Source organism: Acartia tonsa, chromosome 14 (genome assembly GCF_053477335.1).
Source record: "Acartia tonsa isolate MP-2025a chromosome 14, ASM5347733v1, whole genome shotgun sequence".
Classification (NCBI taxonomy): Eukaryota; Metazoa; Arthropoda; class Copepoda; order Calanoida; family Acartiidae; genus Acartia; species Acartia tonsa.
Genome location: NC_137273.1, coordinates 7,695,049 through 7,710,458, shown reverse-complemented (window position 1 = coordinate 7,710,458; position 15,410 = coordinate 7,695,049). Strand labels below are relative to the sequence as shown.

General features: G+C 40.9%; 2 protein-coding genes across 3 annotated transcripts in view; one reads left to right on the top strand and one right to left on the bottom strand.

Annotated features, from left to right (window-relative positions):
* The window catches only part of ND-B17.2 (NADH dehydrogenase (ubiquinone) B17.2 subunit), a 397,876-nt gene that overhangs the window by 226,902 nt on the left and 155,564 nt on the right, over nt 1-15,410 (top strand). The gene's annotated exons all lie outside the window — the stretch shown is intronic.
* LOC145305890 (coiled-coil domain-containing protein 42 like-2-like) overlaps nt 1-15,410 on the bottom strand; it is a 33,327-nt gene that overhangs the window by 13,361 nt on the left and 4,556 nt on the right. The window contains exons 4-8 of the mRNA XM_080147742.1: nt 5,093-5,164; nt 4,286-4,359; nt 3,274-3,334; nt 2,241-2,302; nt 1,723-1,777 (exon numbers count right to left, since the gene is read on the bottom strand). Coding sequence (XP_080003868.1) covers nt 1,723-1,777; nt 2,241-2,302; nt 3,274-3,334; nt 4,286-4,359; nt 5,093-5,164 — 324 coding nt within the window. The remainder of the gene's footprint in view (nt 1-1,722; nt 1,778-2,240; nt 2,303-3,273; nt 3,335-4,285; nt 4,360-5,092; nt 5,165-15,410) is intronic.

The window sequence follows — 15,410 nt, the reverse complement described above, 5'->3', positions numbered from 1 at the left end:
AAGTCCCCAAAGTTGTTAAGCCAACAAATAAAGAAAATTACTATAAAACTTTGGGGACTATTGATACACATCTTTTTCCCTTCTGTATATTACAATTGGGGGTTGAAACGTTGAACACGCATTATAATGATGCAACCCATCAAAACTTACTAAAGTCCCCAAAGTTATTAAGCCAACAAATAAGAAAACGTTTTTATGAAACTTTGGGGACTAGTGTAATAAACAGTAATTTGTCCCCTCTCTCTCTCTGAACATTAGTTGTTTTTAAAAAGATTTGAGTATGAGAGGCGAGGTTTTTTTTTGTAAATTATGGTTAGAAAATCATAGAAATGTAAGAGTTTTTAAAAGCGAAGCTTTTCTATAATTAGGGTCGGTCCGTCCGTACGTCCGTCCGTCACAAACGGATACCTTTTTCCCGTTAATTTAGGCATGTTAGAATTGTCCTTGTATCGATTTCAAACTTTGCATGGTAATTCCTTTAGTAGTTAGGTACGATTTAGAAAGCGTAGCAACTCTATAATCATTACAAGAATGTCCGTTCGTCCATTTTAAATATTTTGATATTTTTACTTTTTTAACAACAAATTTTTATGTGATCTAATCATCCGATTGATCTGATTTTTGGTATGTTGAATCCTGGGACAACAAAGTATAATGTTATAAGCGAAGCATTTCTATAATTAAGTCTTAAAAATGTAAGTATGTCCTTTAAAAATATCCTGTATTCTAGCAGTATTTCAACAGATTTACTTACAATTTGTTTCGATTTTCATACATTAATATTCTGATTATTCAGTTCTGACACTCTACACGTGCTAATGTTCGTTTGTCCTACCGTTTCAAAGCTTTGCTTTTATGGATGTTGTCATCCTTGTTTTTAATATTATCAATGTCATGGCATTCCTTTAACAAATGCCATGGAATAAGACCAACATAGCGACACATTATGATTGCAGATAAGTTTTTCTGTTAAAATTAATTAATTTTGCAATACATAAAGATTACAAAAAAAATATGAAGACTAAAAATTTTAATAAACATTTCCATAAAAATTAATTTCCGTCGTTCTGACTTACGTCTTTTTCAGATATTATATTAATAAGAAATATATTTAGGTTCATGTGTGTAAAATGAACGGAGCCGAGATTTACTTAAGTTTTTTTTGGGTGAGGGGGGGGGCCTCTTTCCTACCAATGCAACGCCTCTTAAGGGGCGTTTTTTCTCATTAGCTGTTGATAGTTTATTTTAGTTAAGGTTAGGTGATTGATAGGAGAAAATCTACTGTGAAAATACGACAAAACGCCCCTTAAGAGGCGTGGTCAAAAAAGGGACTATACAAGAAAAAAAACTATTTAAAAGAAATATCATTGGGGGAGGGGGGCACTACCACCTTTTGGGCGAAGGCCTTAGGCTTGTGGTGACACTATACTACCAATTTATTGTCAACAAAAACATTGAGTATTAAAGTTTTTCAAGTTTAATCTGTGTATCTAACAAAAAATAAAAAAAGAACCTCTATGCCCTTATATATATATATGAATTAAATATAATGATAAATATCATTTTTTTAATTACTTTTTCCAACGAATGTTTTTTTGATTTAACAGAAACTTAGAAACGCAAAATTAATAAAATATAATATTTTTTAATCAAAGCTCCTCTTTAGGGGGGTGCATTTGAAAGACACGTTAACCCACTAATGCAAGCACCCACCACCCTCACCTGGAGATAATTTGAAAATATTTTCTTTTCTTCAACTGCACTTTCCATCAACTTTCTAAAAAAAGAAGTGATTTAGAGTGTAAAGAAATTTTTATTATGTAAACAAATCTTAGGTATACTTTTAAATTGTTACATCAAGGCCTAGCTTTTTCAACAATCAATTCTACAAAAAAAAATCACGAAACCTTTGGAAGTATAGTGGGGGTATATCTTATTTTATGTAACTGGGTGGATAAGAAGGGGAGGAAAAGGGAAAGGGGGTTGTGGGAAAATTTTCCTTTAGAATTGTTTGTCAGAATCACATTCCCTTTTCCCTGGTTACATCTAACAAATAGCAATAGGAATTGGCCATTTACAAAGCTATTTGTCCTTTTGGGAGCTGGTTACACCAACCACCCCCCCCCCCCCGCGCCTTAACACAAATTCCCGTGTTTCCCTCCCCCCCCTTACATATCAAAATAAAAAAGGCTAATTATTAGAAATCCTAAAAAATTCAGCTAGAAATAGAAATTGCATACCTGGCATCCTCATATTTCACTCTTTTCTTCTGAAGACGCACAACTTCATCCGCCTTTTCTTCCTAGAATTTAATATTATTCTATTTTAAAAGCAAAGCTTTTCTATAATTATGGTCGGTTCGACCCTCCGTCACGGACAGATGGCTTTTTAAAACAGGTTAGAATTGTCCTATCGATTTCAAACTTTGCATAGTGATTCCTGAAGTAGGTAGGTATGGTTAAGAAAGCGTAGCAACTCTATAATAGTTATTAGATTGTCCGTACGTCCATTTTAAACATGTTGATTTTTAACTTTTTTTAAATAAAATTTTTATGTGATAAAATTATCCGATTGATCTGATTTTTGGAATACTGATTCCTAGGACAATAAAGTACAATGTTATATTCGGAGAATCTCCAAAATCAAGTCTTAAAATTATATGTATGTCCATAAATAATATCCTGTATTTAAGCCGATTTTCAAGAAATTTACTTACAATTTTGTTTCGACTTTTATACATTTTTATTTTGATTATTCAGTTCTGACACGCTACAAGTGTTGATGCTCCTTTTGTCTTACTCTTCCATAGCTTCGCTTTAATGGATGTTGTCATCCTTGTTTTTCTACGCTTTATAAGTCCTACATTCTAAAGTTACAGGATGTTTGTATGATTACTGGACCGATATAACTTATTGTAGGTCACGGTTGGGTTATCTTTCAAAGTATACCTTGAGGCCAAAGTTTAGGCCATAGCCTCTGGTATCCTTATATAAAAGTATCAGGATGTATGTAAGTCTGTGTATTTTTTTATAATTTTCATTGAATTGAAAAATTAGTTTTTAAACATTAAAATTTATCTAATCTATTTCTTATTTTTAACATGAAGATTAATCAATTTTCCTCTTAAAATGATTGTACAATTTATATTTTTTATTTAATTTGTAGAAAACTGGATATAATACGATGCTATACATAATTTTCAGTATGGATCAGAACAAGCTCCTATCCAACGGATATTAATTGGTTTCGAAGCGATACTGGAAACTTGTATACCTGTATTTTCTGTTCTTGTCTAACTCTATCCAGTCCTCCCATTACTTTACCCTGCTTCTCTCTAGATAGATGGATAGATAGATAGACATGTAGAAAGATATATGGATAGACAGATAGATGGATAGACAGATATATGGATAGACAGATATATGGATAGACAGATATATGGATAGACAGATAGACGGATAGACAGATAGATAGATAGATGGATAGACAGATAGATAGATAGACAGATAGATAGATAGACAGATAGATGGATAGACAGATAGATGGATAGACAGATAGATAAATAGACGGATAGACAGATAGATGGATAGACAGATAGATGGATAGACAGATAGATGGATAGACAGACAGATGGATAGACAGATAGATAGATATATGGATAGACAGATAGACGGATAGACAGATAGACGGATAGACAGATAGATAGATAGACAGATAGATGGATAGACAGATAGATAGATAGACAGATAGATAGATAGACAGATAGATGGATAGACAGATAGATGGATAGACAGATAGATAAATAGACGGATAGACAGATAGATGGATAGACAGATAGATGGATAGACAGATAGATAAATAGACAGATAGATGGATAGACAGATAGATGGATAGACAGATAGATGGATAGAGAGATAGACAGATAGATAGATAGACAGATAGACGGATAGACAGATAGATGGATAGACAGATAGATGGATAGACAGATAGATGGATAGACAGATAGATGGATAGACAGATAGGTGGATAGACAGATAGATAGATAGACAGATAGATGGATAGACAGATAGATGGATAGACAGATAGATGGATAGACAAATAGATAGATTTAATTTTAATCTAAAAGTATATTTATTGTTATATAATCATTAATAATTTTTAAAGTTTTTTTGCGATTTCTCTTGAAGAGGTTGTAGTACCCTCCCTTAAAATAAAACTTCCCAGGACCAATGACAAGCTGCACTGTAAAGAAAACCATGTAGGTAAAAATAAAAATAGGGTGTACCTGACAAAATTGTTAAATTTGACCAGGTTTTGTTTGACCTCAAGCTGACCTGCCTCAACTTTGCGCCAGCGACGCTATAAATTGTACATAATACAAAGTAGAACGATGTCTGTCTGTCCGTCTGTCTGAAGCTAAAGATCTCAGTAATTACTGACCCAATAGGGCTCTTACTCTTCAGGAAATATATACCTACTGGTATTGTGATGGTTTTTTTTTGGATAACAAACACCCCCCCCCCAAAAAAAAAATATGGGAGTGGTCGACAACCCCCCCCCCACGAAAAGAAATAAATTCCTCCCCCCCCCCCTAAAAATATTGGGGCAAACCCCTTAGAGGCTAGGGGTGAAGCCGCTAGTTATAGATAAAAGGACAGATGGCTAATTAGTTAAAAACCAACCTAATGTCCGTGTAACTATGCTGTCCGTTCGTCCTATTCTTTGAAGTAAAAATTCTTAAAATGGATATAGAATACGTGGATATTGTGACAGGGGGAATTTTTGTCGACGATCAATTCAGGTGGGTAATATAGTCCTACGATATTGGTAAATACGTTCCTCTATGGTCGGGGAAGGGGATGGGGTGATGTGGGGATGTGGGGTTTCGTTATAATAGCCAGCTGGGAGAAGAAAACTATTGGGGTCTGCGAGAATCTTTCACAATATCCACGTATTACATATATCCATATACATCTCATTAACTATTGGAATTATCTCTGCTTTTATGTTCTGCTTTTCAGAGAAGCTTTTTAATGGCCCTAATATTACTAATAGCTGTCGTATTCTATCATTTCATACATGTTTTTTTTACCTGAAAATCTTTCATTTTTTCTGAATATTGTTGGCGGATTTTTGTAAGTTCATCATGGGCTGTATCAACTTCCTTAAAAAAATATAAAAAATAAATAAATAATTAAGAAGCAGCTTATAGAACCATAAAAAATGACGTCATACAATATAAATGGCCAATGAAAGGCCAGTTTATATTGTAATTGATCAAAAGTAAAATGTATTTGGACTATCATAGGTCATTTTTATTGAATGGCGTAATTTTTTACTGGCTCTAAAAAGCTGCTTCATAATTAACATTTAATAAACAAGATCAAAAATGATACTGACAAGCAGAGATGAAATTATAAGAATATTACTAGCGGATGCACACCTTCGGGAATATTTATTTAACTTTACATATGAGCAATATCTAGGAAGGGTTCTATTGAACTTTACCTAACCTAAAATATTTAAACCACTGTCGTGCTCAGGGTTTTGCCTGGAGGAAGTATTTTCTAAAGGGGTATAAAAGGGGGAAGATGGTACTTTTTAATCTCAAGTTTTGGGGGTGTGGGTACTCCCTTACACTCCCTAAAATCATAATACCCACAATTAAATACTTTAATTTTTAAAAATTTACTTTGGCGGTTTTTTCAGCATCTAAATTATTTTTATAACAAAAAGATTAGATATTAAGCTTTATTGATTTTAATGCATATATTAGATTTCCATTTTAGAGAATATTTTTTAAAAGATAATTATTAATAGTTTTTCTATTTTATATAAGCATACATTAAGCGCAGTTATAAAATAATAATAAAATATTTTAGATTAAATATTTTTAAAAATATACTTGTTTTAACTCGTAAATTTTTATTTTATTGTTTTTATTAATAAATTGATTTTAAAGAAGTTGTATCAACTTTTTTTTTATAGCTAGCCGGTCCTTTTAGTAAGTAGTAGATGTAAAATTTTTCATAGAATTCAGATATGCAATCGGTTTTTTTTGTAGACCTCTTATTTTTTAAGTAATTTAAGTTTAAAAAAAAAATTAAGTCGATTTTAAGGTACTAAAATGCAACAAAAAAAAGAAAGAAAATGGCCATTATGAACAAAAATAGTAAGATCTTTAATTTGACACCTTACTTTTTCAATTCTGTCAGGTAATTATTGAAAAAATCGATTTTTTTTAAACCCACGAGAATAAAAACTTTGAACTCAATTTTATCATTTCACAAGTAAAAAAATATGGGTTCAAATATACCTTTAGAATCAGAAAAATATTACGAATCCATTGTAAGCAAAATTGAAAAAAAAAAGTTTACAATATAGTATATAAACTACAATAAAAGGAATTATATGAAAATATCATATTATATTGTACAGGCAACGTCTTAACTTTTGAATTGGGTATAAAAATGGGAAGGGGGTATAGAGGGGGTAAAGAGGGGGTAAAAAAGGGAAGACGATAGTGTTGCCAGAACAAAAAATACAATTGGCCATTTTTATATTTTTTTATTTTTTTACTTTTTTTCAATTTTGCTTACAATGGATTCGTAATATTTTTCTGATTCTAAAGGTATATATGAGCCCATGTTTTTTATGTCTGTTTGAGAAAATATTTAGGTCTAAAGTTTTTATTAAACCGAGGTTAAAAAAATAGATTTTTTCAATAATTACTCAACAGAATTTTAAAAGTAAGGTGTCAAATTAAAGATCTTACTATTTTTGTTCTTACTGGCCATTTTCTTCTTTTATTTTGTTGCGTTTTAGTACCTTAAAACCGACTTAATTATTTTTTTAAAAAACTTAAATTACTTAAAAAATAAGAGGTCTACAAAAAAAACCGATTGCATATCTGAATTCTATGAAAAATTTTACATCTACTACTTACTAAAAGAACCGGCTAGCCATAAAAAAAAAGTTGATACACCTTCTTTAAAAGTTTGAAATACAAATTGTGTCTCTTTCTCTCTCTGTCTTTTTCTCTTTATCGATCTATCTATCTCTAAAAGTAATTGTGGTATGCGGCAGCTCTGGACCATGCAGAAACCAAGACATTATAGTGATGCTACGCACCTAGTTAAATCCTGTTATCCTACAATTATGAAGCCACCTGAAAAGATAACGGTACTGATTTTATCTCTCAGTTGTCCTGCAAATGGAGGGAGGGATGTTACCCCTCCCTCTCCCATCTTAAGCACCGGAACCTTCCCCTTCAACCACCAAGTTATCAGCACCACCTCAACCCTGAGGATAAAGGATCTAAACCTGCCCTCACCTGATAGAATCACCCCCACACAGACTGTTGTTGTCACAAGTAATCATCAAACCTTCCCTCTTTAGTACCCAGACCTACCACTCAACCCCTCTATGCTTATCTACCTATTGTGCTGCTCCATGGGCTATCCTGCCTGCCCCAGACAGGGATAGCCATCTACCTAACCATTGCAATTATCTATGTTTTGCTGTATGATTTATCTTTAACCATCTTTATTCCTAATCCATATGTATTTATATTATGGTTAACTGTATTCTTAATTCCCCCCACCCTTTCCAGGGATGGGGAATCATGATTGCCCAAACTGACTAGTGTATATGTATTATAATGCTTTTATGTTATGATCATTTATTCCTATCCATGTAGTTATTGTTTGTTGTATATAGCTTTAGTATCCTTTAACCCTTCAATAAAGTGACAACTGAAATAGATGTTGATTCTTGTCTAGTGAATGCTAGAGAAGCGTAGCTTCTCTATAGTAAGGTGTCCACGTCTGTTCACACTGCCGTAGTCTTTATTCGAACTCTGGTGTCTGCCATTTACCCTAGGCGGATACCACAACTTTGGTGACAGCTGTGTGAGATTACGGCGAACCACAAGTGTAGAGCAGACGCGCATCTGAGGCTAAGGTACTCCCAGCAGTGAATCTGGCAAAACTGACGCAAGCAACCTGAATTACCCACCCTGGACAGCAAAGTTTAACTCTGCATCCGGCAGTTGTGGAAGCGAGACAGCGAAATTTGATGAATAACCGCGAGCAGCGCTGATATCTAACGGAGAATTGAGCGCCAAAAGGGCTGAAACAGGCCTGCGGACCGGCTGAAACAAGCCAAATAAGTGTAAACGGCTGAAAATAGGCCAATTTTACTGCAAGAGATAGCAGGATCCGAACCAGTGGCGCTAGCAGGACGGGACATTCCCTGCCGCCATCAGCTGGATTTGGATAAGCGGCGCTAGCAGGACGGGACATTCCCTGCCGCCGATAGGCTGAAACACGCCACATAGCTGCAAGCGGCGCTAGCAGGACGGGACATTCCCTGCCGCCGATAGGCTGAAACACGCCACATAGCTGCAAGCTGCGAGCCAACATACGAGTGTAGTGCACCAGAACAGAGAAAAACTACGTCAACTCCAAGTATCCTGAGAGGCTACAACGCAGCCACCCATCTAGAAAAAACAGATATTATGTTACATTGCAGGGATTACCACCCTGGTGTTATGGCCAAACAATAGATTTATGAGCAAAGCTTGGCAAACAAATTGTTGTGTTGTGATAAATCTAAGAATAGAACAGGCTTGGATTATTGTGTATTGTGATAACAGCTAAAAATAGAACAGAGTTGGTAAACAAATCTGTTATGCAATTGTGATAAGGACAAAAATAGAAGCTAGATGTAATATAATAAAGACCCTGATATACAATCAAATCACCTCAAGCCTATAGCACAACAACAATACACCCCTTATTCCAAGGGAAAGGGAGGAGCCCCTCTCCATTGAAGGCAAATACAATCAGGGTGATATAATAGATAAGCCTAGGATTAAGAAGAAAAGGCACTATTATACCAGCACACAGTTACCTCCCTCCCTCACAGGGGAAACGGACGGAGTTACCCCCGTCCCCTCACGCGCTTCCCCCTTCCTACCCACACTAGACTAAGTCCGTCTGTAGTGTGGGGCTAGCGATCGGACACACAGAGCGCCATTCACGGGTAGCGCAACAGAGTGCGGAAAATATCATAAATCCAACGGACGAAGCGGACCAATGAGAGAGCGAGTTGAGGGGTGAGAGCGCGTTTTATCTGTGTGCGCGGATTGACGGTGCGTAAGCGCGCTGCACGGAAAGGAGATTTCACGCACACACACACACACACACCCACACAGGAGAGGGGCCACTCTATAGCATACATCAGAGATATTTTTTTAGGAGAAAAACTTGCAAGCTCCTCCCTCCCTGTCTACAGTGTGATAAGGAAAACTAAACCAGTTCCTTAAACCCGCTCAGACCCTCAACATCTCCTAGCCCTGCCAACCCTACTTCAAAGCTGAGTGGTTAGTGAAACAAATATATGTATATATAAATACCCAAGTGATAAATAATGTTGTTTTTTTGTATCATGGGTACAAGTAAGTGAATACTAACCCCACCATACAACACTGGTAACTGAACGAAAGTACGCCCACCCTGTGGACATAGCCTGACTTGATGCCCCACACTGGGCAGTGGTGGTGTGTACCTGGACCATCGACCTCATGGTTGTGAACTTTATACAGAGGAAGCGTGATTTTTTTTGGAGCAAGGAGGAAAGCTAGCTAGCTCTGGGGATATTCTTATACACGTATATATATATAGTTAGCCTACCTATCCATATATCTACCAGCGGATACGCTCCTAGAGACATCTGTGGATCCCTAACATATTCCTTTTACCTTTAAGCTAAGATCCGCTGGTTATCACAGAAATCAAGAGCTATACTGGAAAGGAGAACAACTCAGGCTCAACAGTTAAACAAGACGCTGGCACCAACAGACCAACCCCCTGCTACTTATCATGGGGACGCGCCAGCCACAGAAACTCTTGAGCCAGGAGGACCGAGCCTACGGCTACGTGGACTACCACCCTAATTACACAGCTATAGTATTTATATTAGGGGTGAGCCGGCTCGAACCCCCTTGCGGCGCGGCTACTCTACTCTGCTCCTACATCTACAAGATAAGAACTTGGCAGCCCCTAGCCCGACGTGCGGAAATAGAAGACATTCATGATCGGGCATTAACTGTGTGCCTAGGCCTGCTGCTGACACTGTGGTGGACAGAAGTCTTCATTTGGACCAGAACCACCAACATCTGTACCCCACCACTCTCTGCTTCTTCATACACGATACTGCTTCTGTTATTACTCTGGCCTACTGTGTTGAGTACAGTGAACATCAAACACATGCCAGGTCACAGACCCCTGGTCCCTGAGATGCCCTTGTCTGGAAGGGAGACTGAATGTCCGCTGCACCGCTCCTGTTCAGTTGGTGCTCAACGCACGAGAAATAGCAATACTGGACTGGGGATTGCTGAACCTGTAGGTGTCTTCCTGGGGGTGTTGAACGATGCAACTGAGCCTAATGAGAAGGTGACAAGCTCCAGAGACTTAGTGGCCAGCCCCAAGATGGACACTACTACCAGAACTGAGATTTCAAAGGGGCCCAGCCCTAGGGCCAGTACCACCTGTTTCTGGGGTGGAAAGGTCCTCCCTGGCACTGGCCTCACCAATCTGGAGGATGGGGAGCTGTCCCAGGGGAATAGGCTCTTCACCCAGATGCCCGACGCGTACCTAGGGGTGGGGGAGCCGCCACCCAAGCCTCCCTGGGAGCCCCCAGGCATGGAACGACTGGGGACCGGCCTAAGGATGGGGACTGGTGACCTGCTGCAGTGGAAGACTTTACCCAGCACGGAGGAAGCAGGGTTGACCAGCAGCAGTGAGGCTGTTCCCCCACACTCCAAGACCAGATGCCGCTACTCTGTTGAACCACTGCACATGTCCCAGCCAAGTTCCCCCATGCTGCTGAAGATGGAGGCCCACCAGGATGCAGAGCTCCAACTAGGGAAGTCAATAAGAGGGCCACCCCTTGCCAAAACAAGAACCACCGCAGGGGCTCCCCACCAGCAGCTGACGGAGCCTGGCCGGGACGCAATACCAGCTGGCAACTCTGGCCCAACTCAGGTGGCTACCAACAGTCTGCTGACAGTCCGGAATACAGTTCAGGCTACCATCAGTATGGCATCTTCTGGGCCTTGCTGGTCCACCTGTGGGTGCCTGTCCACACACTGGCCACAGGTACCCCCCAGAGATCATAGCCCCCTTTCCGACTGGCACCATCAACAGCCTTTGCTACCAACCACCTGGCATACCCAGAGGCAGGATCCCTCATGTGGAGAAGCACCTGCAGAAGCTAAGGCCGAGGCTGGCCTCGCCACCCAGGGGAGGAGAGCCGCTGTTGGATGGAAGGAACCTGTGTGTATGGGGAGGAGGCTGAATGTAACCAAGGAGCCACCACAAGCAGCCCAGCACCGCCTGACCCCTAGTAGGGGAGACCCTGTTTGTCAGCTGGTGCCCCAACTGGAGGAGGAGAGACCTGGCAGGTTGATACACCCTGGGGAAGCCGGCCTGATGGGACCCAGCTGGACGAAGGGGCGCTGCCGCTTCAACGGCCACACAGCCGCCAAGTGTAGAACCGGTTGGGACCGGGCAATGAAGAAACACCAGGCCGCCCAACAACCTGCATGCAACCAGTCTGCCACCCAGGTCCACCTGGAGGGAGATGCCCAGCCGTCACCCCAACTAGCTGCCGCCGCTGGGGCCGCGGCTACCCAGGAGTCTGTGTCTCAGATTGGGACCATGGTGGCCAGGATCAACGTGCTGGGAGGAGCGGCTGAACCCAACCGGGTTGGCCTGGACCTCAGCCGCAACCACAGGGGACCGGTGTCCGTAACCCCTGTCACCCCCAGCAAGAGCCGAGGGGCGCTAGCCAGCGAGTCTGAGTCGATGTATGGGACGCCAACCGGCGTCGCCACCTGGAAGGAACGAGAGGTGCTTCCCTGCACCACCAAGCTGATGTCTGGGGCGACAACCGTCGCCGCCACCTGTGAAGACTGGGGGGTGCTATCCAGCGCCCCACGCTGGTGCCTGGGGCGACAACCGTCGCCGCCACCGAGAGACCTGGACCCCTGTGAAGACTGGGGGGTGCTATCCAGCGCCCCCACACTGGTGCCTGGGGCGACAACCGTCGCCGCCACCGAGATACCTGGACCCCGGAATGAGCCCGCAGCCCCAGAGGAAGGGGTGACACCCGTCACCCCCAGCCAGCCAGAGCCCCCAGCCAGCAGGGAGAGTCCAGCTGTCCCTCACCCTCAACTGCATCCAGCTGTCTACCTCCCTCAACCAAGCCAGGGTAATTGTATTGCACTGGTGTACCAGAAAGTTTGGGCTGGGCCAAACTTGCCTGCGCCCCCTGCATCTGCCCCAGGAGCCAGGGTATCAGCCATTACCAGCCAAACTGAAGAAGCTTTGACCGCTGCCTGGGGAGTAACACAACTAGATGCGCCAAGTGCCGAGCCTAACCATAGAAGTAGAGGATCCCCAACAATTATGTCTACCCAAGATGGAGACAATGTGCCTGGACCCCTTCAGGCTAGGGGAGGAAATCCGGAGCCTTGTGCCTCCAGTCCACTAGCAGCAGTGTCCGTGGATGGGCCTGTCTCCCAGCCAACTAGAGCGGAGCCACCCTTGCAGATCCAAGACAGCCTCCGGCATAAAGGGTGGACTGTTACCTTTCCCTACCCCGCAGGTCGGACTGCCATGCACCACCCTGCCAATGTCCAGAATGAGCCTGAAGGAGGCAACGCTCCTACAGTATGGCAACCACCACCTGCCCGCGTTGACAGAGACCCTGGAAGCCGAATGAACCTGACCAGCCCCGAGGGCGAAGAAACTGCGCCTGCATCCAGTAGCCAGCCTGCCAGCAGCAAGGTGACCAACACGATGGAGACCACCAGCCCAGTGGAGAAACCTGCAGAGGTGTATACCAGGCGGCTGTTGGTCCAAGCCCCCTCATGTGCTGTGCCACCCCTGGAGGGTGCCAGGGTGGCCTCAGAGGTACACATCCAACGGCCAGAAGATCCAACAGGACCCGCTACTCCAGCAGATATAGCCGATTCCGTTAGACCTGGGGAGGGCTGGAGTCCACCACCGTCCAGCAACTGGTATCCTGGCGGACCCATTCCCCAAGGACAACAAACTGAAGGCCGCAACCACTGTCGGAAGTCTGGCGGTGCAGACAACCCCTCCAGCCTTCCGAGGGGAGAGTTGTGGTATGCGGCAGCTCTGGACCATGCAGAAACCAAGACATTATAGTGATGCTACGCACCTAGTTAAATCCTGTTATCCTACAATTATGAAGCCACCTGAAAAGATAACGGTACTGATTTTATCTCTCAGTTGTCCTGCAAATGGAGGGAGGGATGTTACCCCTCCCTCTCCCATCTTAAGCACCGGAACCTTCCCCTTCAACCACCAAGTTATCAGCACCACCTCAACCCTGAGGATAAAGGATCTAAACCTGCCCTCACCTGATAGAATCACCCCCACACAGACTGTTGTTGTCACAAGTAATCATCAAACCTTCCCTCTTTAGTACCCAGACCTACCACTCAACCCCTCTATGCTTATCTACCTATTGTGCTGCTCCATGGGCTATCCTGCCTGCCCCAGACAGGGATAGCCATCTACCTAACCATTGCAATTATCTATGTTTTGCTGTATGATTTATCTTTAACCATCTTTATTCCTAATCCATATGTATTTATATTATGGTTAACTGTATTCTTAATTCCCCCCACCCTTTCCAGGGATGGGGAATCATGATTGCCCAAACTGACTAGTGTATATGTATTATAATGCTTTTATGTTATGATCATTTATTCCTATCCATGTAGTTATTGTTTGTTGTATATAGCTTTAGTATCCTTTAACCCTTCAATAAAGTGACAACTGAAATAGATGTTGATTCTTGTCTAGTGAATGCTAGAGAAGCGTAGCTTCTCTATAGTAAGGTGTCCACGTCTGTTCACACTGCCGTAGTCTTTATTCGAACTCTGGTGTCTGCCATTTACCCTAGGCGGATACCACATAATATATAAAGTTTTTTTATCATACAATTTCTAAATAAATTAAAGGGAAATATATTGTCTAATCCATATAAAAATATTGATTTTGAAAATATGAATAACGTAAGAAATTTAGGAACATGGAAAGAAAACGAAGGAGCAGGTTACACCGAATTTTTACCGTAGCTTTTTTTTATTTTAGGTTAGGTTACGTAAATATTAATGATTGCCCTGTAGGGTTAGGTCACCCCGTATGGGCTAGAAAAGCAACTGTGAACATACGACGCAACCCGCTACTTCGTTTTCTTTCCATGTTCCGAATTTTGTTTTAGAAATATTGTTAGGTGATATTGACTTTTTTTTGACTAAAAAGACCTATGAATCAATTTATCAGCGATGGTATTCTTTAACTAGCGTGTCCGGCTGTATGTCTACAATAACACAAGAATTAGCAGCTGCATCTATATAAAATCTGCAGTAATTGTAGAAAACCTCAATCCCATCAATCCTGAAATGATTAGTAAATCCACAGCCGCTAAAAATGTAATATAAATGCAGGATGTCTGTCTGTAACTTAAGATATTTGCAGATCGCTGGACTGATTTGGCTCTCCTTTACAGTGAAGCTTCTTAAAGGTAATGGGAATTATTATAACTATTTTGGGGGAGGGTACCTCCACCCTCTCAACGTCAACACAAATCGCCCCTGAAAAAATGTTTTAGGATTCAGAAAGTCTTCAGTCGAAGTCGAAAAATCTACGTCGAAGCTAAAAATGTACTATTAATTTTTTTATAAATTTTAAGAAATAATTAAGATGTTAATAATTTTATAATTTAATGTTTTCAATACTTAAACACAAGATATTAAATTTTAAAGAATTTTCAAAAGGTTCATTACTACATTTAAACTTTTAATTTAAAAGGTTACTTTTTAATATAGCATGTTTATTATTTTCTATTTAAAATAACAAATGTACTCTTAAGTTTGCTCTTATAAAAAGTAGAAAAAAAGGTAATATATATATTTTTTGTATTTCTTTAGTTGGATATTTTACTTTACCTATGACAGATAACCCAGAAGACTCAGAATGTACTCAATGTAAAAGGGGAATATAAAAACAGTAACAAGCCCTTTTCACTCCACAGGGGGAGCATAGGCCGCTGACAATTTGTCAGTGTTTCTGTAACAATGTGGCTTTTTATGGACATGGGATAGGGTTGTCAGCCCTAAGCCCTATGATTGCGGTGTAAAGCGTCCATTTGCCCATCAGACAACCAACCCTTTGATTGCACGACCTTTGTCTGAGAAGTACTAACTGTGCATGGTAGTGAGTTGCGCCTGTTTTTTATTAACGTCTTTTAGTTTTGACGCGGTGTCGGACCGAGATTCGAACCTATCACCTTCCCGACGACGAGCGGAT